The 11380-nt window shown below is 31.6% G+C and overlaps 1 protein-coding gene across 6 annotated transcripts in view; it reads right to left on the bottom strand.

Moving 5' to 3' along the window:
* Positions 1-11380, bottom strand: part of LOC109534593 (neural-cadherin) — a gene marked incomplete at its 3' end in the record, with an annotated part of 562228 nt that overhangs the window by 56747 nt on the left and 494101 nt on the right. For 5 of the 6 annotated variants that reach the window (XM_048664694.1, XM_048664696.1, XM_048664698.1 and 2 more), the window contains 2 exon segments: positions 6547-6711; positions 7196-7311. In XM_048664694.1, coding sequence (XP_048520651.1) covers positions 6547-6711; positions 7196-7311 — 281 coding nt within the window. 6 annotated transcript variants of the gene reach the window in all.

Genomic DNA, 11380 nt, shown 5'->3' with positions numbered 1-11380 from the left:
CCCAACAGACAGGCCTGATTTGGGACCTTAACGGGAATCCTTGACAAGGGCGTACCGTTTCAGGAATTTAGCATTGAGACGTAAACTAGGGCAATAACTGTACCCATTGTTTAAATGTTATTTGAACAATTATTATATTATATACTTTTTATTATAGAACTCTGACATTTGTTCTTTCTGATCTCCTTAAATTGTATTAATCAATGTAATAAATGATTTCACTCGAACAAAGTGTCAAAGCCCAATTTACAGTTATTTATGTAGGTTCCTTCTGTCTCGAGTCTACAAATTCTTTGACGTGATTGTAAATTAGGTATACCTGAACGTGTATTGAGATATGTAACATTTAATATAGTTCTTCCAGCATTGTGAATTACTAATTAGGTATATAAAGATTACTTTACTTAAGAATTGAAGAATCTTTTCAAATTCTTTGTCATATAACGAAAACAGATGAATTAATTACAAAACTGCTTATACTTTGGTTCAAAGTTTGGTGACTTCGTCGAAGTTTAATATGACTTATTGATGCAGAATATGCATTTAAATACTTTATACTCGCGACAATTACAAATAATAGCTTAAACTGGTAATAATATTATTCAACGTGTAGTAATGTAGGCAATAACTCACGGGGATGAAGTTTGCAGCACTAGCCGCAGGCATATGCTGTAATTTATTCAAATGAGTTATTGCCTTTACTCCGAGTTGAACACTTACACCTTATCTACGATCGCATCGAATTCCTTAAGTGTCGATTTTCAAAGCGCTCATATTGTGCTTCCATTGTATTGTTTTTCTTTTTTTTTCTAAAAAATTAATGCGATTTTATAAGATACCTTCCAATGGATAGTTGCGCTATTGCGGCGCAACTAAATAACAGTGAGTTACGCGTTCGTAACATACACTAATTGTTAAATCTCTTATATAATTAGTTGAATTTCAAAGTTTTTTTATACCTAGTTCTCACTATAAAGTTTATCACTCATACCAAAAAATTACTAAAACAATATTTAATTTTTCATAATCATGGCTTAAGAAAATCCTACTTGAAGGAAACTGAATAACAAGCGTGCCAATTTTAAGCATCTATTTAATCACGTTTTATGATCTTTCTCAAGTGAAATTATCATAAATTTCGAAGTTTTCCAAGTACTTCGCTCCGAACATTATTCTATTGGTCATTAAGTGACAAGCCCAATATGAATTCCTGCCAGCAAATCAAAAGCTAATGAAAGTTCGATGAAAACTTTTTAAATCTTATTACGGAGACCCGGCTGAACCGAGTCTTATTATTTAATGTTTTTAGGCAGGAAACTTCCGCAATCTATTCAGGTTGCTGCAGGTAGCCGATTAATAATTGGACAGCGATGAAAGGAAAACTGAAAACTAGAATTATGATGACCTTAAATATACACACTTGACGTAAATTGCTTGCTTTATTCAGTTTCATAATACGCACATTATTTATTTAAAAAACCTGCTATTGCGGGTTGATCTAGCAAACGTTTAAAGAGCAAAACTAAGTTGAGAACATATCATTAATGAAAATAAAGCTTGATAAGCGGTGAAACTTGTGGAGATTTCGAGTCTACGAAGAGAACAATTCAAATTTTTTACATCAAATTAGATTCTCGATTGTTGAAGTCTTGACTTCAACACATGAAAATAACGCGGATAGTACGACATAAAATAATTATTTCATTCATTCAAAGCAGTTTTGAAACACCTTCTATAGAAACAGTTGTGTTAAAAAAGATAAATTTTATATTTTTTATTTCACACAGAAAATGCTGAAATTTTCCTTGATTTATTCAATTTGGTATTTTTATAACAGAATCATATTTCACTTAGCTTAAAAATTTATCGATTTTCGCCAAAAAAGAAAACTTTGCTTTGGCAGACGGCTTCATTACAAAGGAAGAAATTCGATACAAAATTTTCTTGTAATGAGGAAACTTTTTGCTGGAAGTCAGCTCGATATTTCTTTCAAGTAATTTAATAGCATTTTAAAGCTTGTGTAGGGACCAAATTGAACGCATAACAAAAAGCCGCGGTATAAATTTCTCAGATGGTTTTTAAATATTTACAATTTTTAATATGCCGTTTTTTGTTGCAGCTGGTCAAGATAATCTGTCATGCTTAAACAGTTTGCTTTACATTATAAGGCAACTACCTGATAATTTTAATACCCGTATAATGGAAAGAAAGGCAGGATGCTCCCGAATTATAATTGGTACTTTGAATTCTTCACAAAAGATTGAGCAGCTGAGTATCCTTGAAGTTCTTAATCGTACAATTTTTACATTAAAGTTAAGGCGTGTTTCGAGCTTTCTTTTTCACATGACGGATTGCATATACAATTTTTAATATTCATAATTTTTTGCTGTTAAAAATTATATCAAAATTACCCACTAAATATCCTTTAGTCATAAAATAAATTCATTTGGAGAACTATTTAAAAATAATCTTTCGTCTGGCAATTATTTTATTTAAAAAAATATTGTTGGAATATTATGTGGAAAAATATTGATGGATTAGATAAAGATTAGATTTAATGATCACTGCTCAGAATAATCATTGCCAACTATTTGGTTACTTTTCACATATTAATAGTTTCTCTATTCCTTAACCTAATAGGTTTAAAAGGATCATCAGCAACTCTTGAAAAACGACGAAACAAAGGCTTGTAAACGTTTTTTTGAAGAATAAACTGTAAAATTAATATTTTCACCTTTATTTGTAAGAACGCCTAATCTCTTATTGAGTGATTTTGAGCATTATTGCCCAGTAGAATTTCATTTTATTTAGAAATTTTCTCTCGATTTTACTTCAAGTTATGAAACTGTATGAAGACACATCCAAAAGAAGCTTTTGCGTTCGAGCATGAAAAATGAAACAATACATAGGCAATTGAATAGGTAGGTACTCAATTCAATCTAGTGAAGTTTTTGAAAATTTCCTAAATGTAACTCAGCTCAGCAAACAAAATATTTTTAACATTATTGTCTTCTGTTGCTTACTTCATTTGCTACCAAAATATTTTAGTTTAACAATACTTACTGTCTTTCAGTAGCAACAATAACGGTACCTAATGAAAGATTAAATGCTGTTATGTGTAACCTAACCTGCATAAGTAACATGGGGTATGATCCAGGATATTCCTCTTGAACCTCTCTATCGTAAGAGCTACAGTTGAACTTTGGCGGCAGATCATTCACATCTTTAATATGTATGACTACGGTGGTGTAATTTTCATTTAGGCTATCTGACGCTACCAGGGTTAGCTCGTACTAGGCATGCCAAAACCAAAAACAAACAAAAAACAAACTAGGAAAAAGGTGCAGACAAGTTCGACAACATTATCCGACGTAAAATGTCGGCTTAATGTCTCTTCGTGTTTGCGTTCTCCTTTGTCTACAGTCACATAATAGATATAACAAAACAAATAAATACAAGAGAGATGTGCAATAAATCCGAAACAAAATCATAAATAATATGATACGGTTCGAAAGTTCGACCATGATAAAGTTTGGAAGCGACCGACTGGAAAATACGTGATTTATAAAGGGAAATGATTTGTGTCTTTCCTGGTTTTGAACAGCTTTGAATTTCACCTACCTTTCGATCTGCTTTATGATCCGATTGAATTAAGGTTATTGAAAATAAAATCCCCCGTGAAATTGGATGATGTGCATTTTGATCTTTTAGTTTATTATTATTTTTAAATCCCGTTAATGGAATGATTTTCATTAATAACTGCAAGGGCTTAAACGTTTTTCCAATTAAGCTTTAAAAATTAAAAAACGTTTGAAGAATTATTTATTTCAACTGCGAATAACTACGGCGGTCGATTTTGATAAAACTTATCACGTCTCAGTAATTCGTAATGGTCAGCGTTGCGGCATCCTTTCAAGATAATTTAAAGGAAATGTAGAGAGTTCCACTTCTTTTTATCAATGTGATACTATTTTAGGATGAAATAAATTCATATTAAGTCTTTGAGCGCTTTGCATTTTAATGATAAAGTTTTTAGGTTTAAAAATTGAAACTGTCGCCTGCCTTCTTCAGTTAAGATGAAAGAGTTCCATTTGTCAAAAAGAACTGAATGTGAACCAGCACTGGAATGTTAGTAAAAATTAAATGAGGACGAACTTTATTTTCACGTATTTACAATGTTGCTGTATCTGGAAAACCGAATGTACCGATTTTTTTTAAGTAGTAGGTTGTTTCGTGCAGTTTGATTAAAAAATATCTCGACTCCATGTCACAAGATACAAACGGTTCAAAAACGCATAATTTATTCAGATATTTTTAAACTTTTCAGTCAATTTGGAATACTGATATGAAAGGCCATTATCCTATGTATTAATTTCCTGGAATTGCTTTTCTTAGAATTCTAAGTTAGTCATCTTATACGCAAGGTTGTCTACCTAATTCAGTCCATATAAAATGGAAATACTATTGCAATATTAGAAAGAATGTACTGTCTAATTCGTTTTTATGGCCTGAATAGAACAAGGTAGCAATAAGTTGTTTTTAAAGGTAGATGCAAAGTCCAGATTTGAGGAAACATAACCGAAATGTGAGCCATAGACATTCACACAAAAAAACATTTTTACTTTAGAAACTTAAACCCAATATTGACTAAAATGTATGCACCAGTTCAGCCATTAACAAAATATTCTAGTGCTGAGAGTTAGTATTAGAGAGTAGTATTGAATATGTTGGGATTGGTACGAACTGCGGACATACCAAAAATGAGGCAGATGGTGCGAATCTTTTGGACCTATCACAATCAACTAGCAACATTTCTATTTATCCATAAGAGTAGTCAGAATAACGTTTTCCGTAAGGAGAAAAAACAAACATTTGTTTTTAAATCAAATCATATCTGAAAAATTCTTCAACCTAACCCAATCACTATTTTTCGCGTCCCAACGGTTCAAACATATTTAAAAAATGATGTGTGCTTTGCAAAAATGGCCATGCTATATTTTATTTGATAAAAAAAATCCGTATCAGACTACTATAAAACTACAAACTAGTTGTATAACTACTTGTAGAATGAATTGATAGAAAACTAAATTAATCTTAATACTTCTCCGAAAACCGACGGAATTGGAATAATGAGGAATGACTTGATAAAACGTTTTCACATTTTACTAGGACAAGATGCCAACAGTCGAGATGGATACGGTTATTATAATCTCTTAGAAAAATGTTGGCAATCCTTTCAGTAAAATTTGGCGTACTGCCCGAAATAAGCGAAAGAACATTCAAACAATTTACTCAAAATAATTCGAGAAATAAGTGTTGTGCCATATGCAAATTTTTCTGGCATGAAAATTGATAGCGTATGTAAGAAGAACTGTTGGTGTATATAAGAAGGAATACACTTTAAGTGTAAACACTTAAATGCAAATTACTCACAATTATATAGGGTGCTTATTAACGGATTAAGGAAATTTAGATCTAAGTGAGTAAACATGTCCATGGATTGATAGGAATTTTATATAAACATGTATCGTTCGACATGTTGCCAGTGTTCGATTTCAATATACTCCATTCTTTATGCTTTTTTACTCAAACCATTCATTATACTTTTTACAGCACTTTGATGCAAAAACAGCCACTTCATGCCTCAAAAATTCTGTTGAAGCAATAATACAATTACAAACAGTTTTGGTACTGCACCGATTGAAAAAATATCAATAATATTGAAAAAATTTACTTAAATTTAAAGGAATTTAAAAGTGATTCAATGTTTATATAATAAAACAGGCAAGGTCGTGTTTTCACCCAATTACATTAGATTTCACATAAGTACGCACGTAACTTCACATGTACTTTATAAAAAATTTAAAGCTTTCCATATTTTTCCTAGAGCTTTGTAGATGGATTGCGAGAAAGAAAAAAAGTAAAAAGCGACGGTGGTTACAATTGGCATATACTTTTGTGAAAATGCAAAAATCAGACGATTGATATTCTTGTTTACAGAAAAGTTTCGAGTGCTTATTTAAGTCGTGAAAAATAGCATCCAAGAAAGAAATGAATGTTCACCACTTCCAACTTTATCAACCCGAACTTTCGCCCGCCATGCAAAATACCGCGTCGGTGTAGAAAACTGAACCGAACTTGAAATGATGCGATGCAAAACAATGGAGAACTAGCAATAAATTAACGTAAAAATAAAGAAGGATTATATAGTGAGAGGTTGTGGTTGATACTCTATTAGCAGTTGAAAATAAGTTGTATAAAAAGTGACGGTATGTAACGACAATGTTCACAACCTCTCAATATAACTGAAAATTAAATCAATATCATCAACGGTTCAGGAAAGTCAATGCTGCAAAAGAATAGAAAATAACCCCACATGCGAGTACTCAAATAATGGTATGCAGAGAGTCCTAATTCTGAATTATACAATTTTTCGGATTACAATTCGTAATCCGTAAATGCAATTTTTCTGTCAATGTTCAAAGAAAAAATAAGGACTTCTCTGAATACGATTATGTCGAAATATTGTCATTGAAAGACACTCGCCCTCAAAACAGATTTCGGCAAGTTGCGATCGTCCTCTTCTGTGATCTGAGTTCTGTAAGTGGGTCTTTCAAAAACTGGTGGATTGTCGTTTACATCCTTAACATGGATTACAACCGTAGTATAGTTCTCCTTCAAGTTATCCGAAGCTGCTAACCTTAATTCGTACTGTTTGGAGGATAAATATTAGTAAATATTACACTTCAGTTCAAAGTATGCGTGGAATTAACAATAAATACTCATATTTTCATAAGGATTTATGGGCCAAAACGTGTTTTTCTTATATAAACTTTTCCATTGTTAACTTTCATAAAAGAATACAATTTGGTGATAAATAAAAATACGTCTTGAAACCTTTCATATTGCTACACAAGCTGAATTTGAAAGGAGCATACGCATAAAGAAACCAACGACCAGTGCATTCGAGATATAATTTTATTTTTACGAGAAATGCATATATTTTGCTTCTCGAGTTTGCGAGCAAAACTCAAATATATTTCCAGCATCTTACAGTTGAATAGTCCCTGATTTATATTCCAAATCAGTTTACTTGTGATTTTATTTGAGAGTATTAGCTGTACATAATACGAATTTCTTACATCGCGAGTAGGTTCATTAGTATTCATATATGACTCTAGTAAATGGTACTTACCCGTTTCCTTGTTTCATAATCCAAGGCTCCTGCTACATAGATGGCACCGGTCATATTTTTGACTGCAAAAGCACCACCTATGTTACCGCTTGTGATCTCGTATCGAATACGGGAAGCTGGAAAAATAATGTAATAGTTAAATATGTCGTTCTCAATTTGATTCCAATAAAATAAGGTTGAAATACTGAAAGCATACAATAGTACAGTTTACAGAAAGTAAGCCATCGATGGATTTTGAAATATTTTAGATTCAGCTGTTTGTGAGGAAACCATCATCCCTACGATACACAGTGTTCCGGACGTTTTAAAAAAATTTGGTTAGAAAACTATTTCAAAATTTGGTGTAATGATGATCTGCGAGTATATTCTTTATGATGTAGCTTTATTTTATTTGAAGAGTAGAAAAAATTACGGTGTATCTAAGTTATCCGAATGGTTTGCATATCTATGTTTAAGCTAGAGCGAATAAATTTATAATATTCGTAAGTTATTTTTCCAATTAAATTGTTAAAAGTTTTCTCAATATTCTCTATATAATGATAGTTACTAAAATTTTGAATGCTGACTGTTATTACGTGATTCTTCATAATGTAAAACAATAGATCATAAGAAATGATCAACGCCCGTCTCTCATGCTGAACGAAACCCAAGGTTCGTGTACAAAATGCACAATTTTTTGCCAGCCAGTTTATTAAACCTGCTCGTCCAAATATTCGTTAACAAACAGCCTAAAGGCTTGCTGTTATTATCCATTGTGCTCATTTCAGAACAAAATGTTTCAATATTTCTCTATGGTGAGATTATTTAAGATGAACAAAACTTTAAACAATTGAGAGCTGAATATCCTACAGTCTCTAAAACATCTGCACTATACACATGTGGCCACGGTGCATAACATCACCCAGACACAAAGACTTAAAAAGAACCAAAAAAAGACAAGACAAAAAATACATATTAAAATAATTTGCATAACCGACGATTTTTGAAATTTAAATTTTTGGAAAAATAAGTCATAATCATGTTTACGGCACTGATAATGAATAGTTGTGCAACCGAAAATCTGAGACACTGATAATTCAAAGAAGAAATGGCAAAATGGAAAAAATGCCTTGCTCAGGTATAGTGTGATATTTCAGTATTCCTTCATCATTCAAACGAAGGTTTAATGCGGCTTCAGACATAGCAAAAGCAAAGTTGAGCGATACAATAGCGTTTCTAATCTAAAACTAATATATTTTTTTGTTGGAAACCTGAATCACATTTCACATTAATTTATTTTTCTTCTTCGGGTCTGGTTGGAAAATACATGCCAAATAATTTAAACTTTATTGTGTCACTCCATAATTTCGTTCTGCTGACTGCAGAAGAATATCTTATCCTTTCCGATTCTGTAATTATGTGTTTTGAATCAGACTAGGAAAATATATTTGTAATAACATGACTTAACTGGGAAAATAAAATATTCTTGAAAAATTTCCACTACGAGATTAATATTGCGTTTCCTCGGCTAGAAGATCGATCATTCTCATTATATACCAGTCCTAAGTATATTAAATGGTGGAGTATTTGTCATCTTATAAAGTAATTTGTAAAACGTTTTCGTATATTTTGGAACACATTGTTGAAATTTATTTTATCTGATTAACTGTCTTGCTTTCGGATCTCAAAAGGACAACTCTTATTTTCCCTCCTCGCCTCTATACTATTTTCCAATATTTTTTATTTTCCTTTTCATTTTTCCCACGTCACGAATGTTAATTACCACGAACTAATAGCATGTACCTAATAAAATAGCAAAAATGATTATTGTATCTCTAATATCTTACTTTGCTCAAGTGTGGTGGTTAGAAAGAAACAAAATTTAGAATTACTTTCATTTGCATTGAAGCTTTGCTGACGGAATTCCAACAAACTCCATATTGGATCCATTTAAAAGCTGGAATTATGGATGTTCAGAAAAACATGAACATAAACTAATATATATTCATAATTGTGCACAGAATCGAGGAATTTAATCATCAAATTTAAATTTCGCTTGCGGCTAAATTGTTTCTAGCTTAAATTAGCATTTTAAATGAACCCGGTTCTATTGGTATTGTTAAAATACATTTGCCAAACATAATTTAAGATAAATACGTGATTGCCTGAAAAGTAATATGTGTTTCGAAACGAAGCGATTGACCCAAGTAAGTTGAGCCAGTTTCTAAAAGAAAATCATACTGCAACTTGAGCATACAAATTTCAGGCAAGCTGACGACAAAATACCATCATGAATATAAATTTATTTTTCGCAAATTTATTTAATACATTTTGTTTTCGATTTAAAAGTAATAATGGAAATGTCCACGCAACTAGAAGTTATAGTTGGAAAACTAGAAACGTGAACTTTTTGGGAAAAAATATACCAGAAATATGCAAGTTTTATGCAAGTTATTTCATCAGCGAAATCATCGGCAATGTATTATCTTAATGAGTTTTTGACAGGAAATATGTTATTTGTAAAGTGATTTTGTAATTTTTGCTTTTGGCGACTCACTCCTGACACCTGTTTTGTTTTTATTCTGAGAAATGGATCTAAAGAAAACGAACCGAAAAACAAATATATTTAAACACCTGCATATCCAAATCGTTTTAATTCATCAATCTTCTATCGATGCTATGAGGGGTTCAATTTTGATCAAATCAAACTACTAAATTCATATAAATACACACTCAGAATTCGCGTTTATTCATCGTGTGAAATTTTTGATAATATTTGAAACTTTATTAGCGCCTGATTCGATTAATACAGAGCTTTTAATCAATTCCCGCGATTATTGCTAATTGCGAACGTTGCATAAATTTGTTAAAATTCGAAAATGCCATTCAAACAACGTATGGTTCAAATGTATATTGTTTGTGGAACACATTTTAAAATAATAAGTTGTAAAGCAAATTTATTGAAAAAAGGGTTAAATATGCATAGATATCAATTTAAACGATATTGAGAATTTTTAATTAAAACCATCGACTATTGATATGTATTAATAATTCGCTTGATAGCCAAAAACGCTGATAACTGAAAATAAATCAAGGGGTGTTCGTAATTATTGCGAGCTTGCCATATATTTTATTGTATTTGTGCAAGTGCAATATATGCCCCAGGTGGAATTCTAAAATTGTTTAGTTGACTACTTTGCTCTACATTATTGATTTTGGTTAATGACCTTTTAAATCATGGAATGAAGGGTCTCTAGTGGACAAAGGGTTGCAGATAGTTAGGAAATGTATAAGCCGACGTTTCATCTGTTGTTTGGCGTCACAAGGCGCGCAATTTCTACATTTGAGCATGGGAAATTTATGAAGGCCAATTTTAATGTTATATGACAAAATAAATGATTAATCAGATAACTAACCTGATTTATAGAAAATGTTGATTAGTAAACCGATAAAACAATGCAATACAAGACTATGGACGCGGTTTAAAAGAATATATTTACAGGATTTAGGTGAACGATTGAGACACAATCTATCTTCATGTATTAGAATGCAATTTTGGAAAGATAGAAGAACCAACTGTTGAACAAATATAGAGGGCGATCTATTAGATCTATTATTAAAGTATATACTATTTATCTTTTTGGGGGAGAACCGGGATTAAAATGCCGTTGAAAACAATGCATAGGCAGTAACATTTGAAGCAAAAAAGTTCTCTCCTAGGTAAGTCCGGACACACTTCGTTTGGGAGCTACAGGGTATTAAAAGTTTTAGACAAACTACAATTTTAAAAATGTCTCGAAAGCAGCAAGAAAATTTAATATTTTAGGCATTTACGGGTACCTGTTTGTATATATTTTTTGTTTAAAATCAACTTTTTCATGTATGCATATGTCAATTATCCGCGACTTTATGCACCGCCTAAGCAAACTCCAATTTATCAATGTTTCTCGAAAATAGTGCGCTGTACAAAACGGGTTCAAGCGAGTTATTTTCCGATATAAAGAAAAAAATATAAAATAGTTTTTATACAAAAAAAGAGCAGGTGGACATGAAAAATATACACATACCTACGTAATTGTTGTACGCACGCCACTGTGAATAATGTGGCTTATTTAGTGCAAAAAAATTAATTCAATATGTACACTGTAATTTCTGAATTTTTTGAATTTTTTGAATTCAAATTCAATTGAATATTTGAGGTCTAAG

Source organism: Dendroctonus ponderosae, unplaced genomic scaffold (assembly GCF_020466585.1).
Source record: "Dendroctonus ponderosae isolate FM_Combo_2020 unplaced genomic scaffold, Dpon_F_20191213v2 Dpon_F_20191213_3, whole genome shotgun sequence".
In the NCBI taxonomy this organism is placed as follows: domain Eukaryota; kingdom Metazoa; phylum Arthropoda; class Insecta; order Coleoptera; family Curculionidae; genus Dendroctonus; species Dendroctonus ponderosae.
This window is presented reverse-complemented; position numbering and strand designations above follow the sequence as displayed.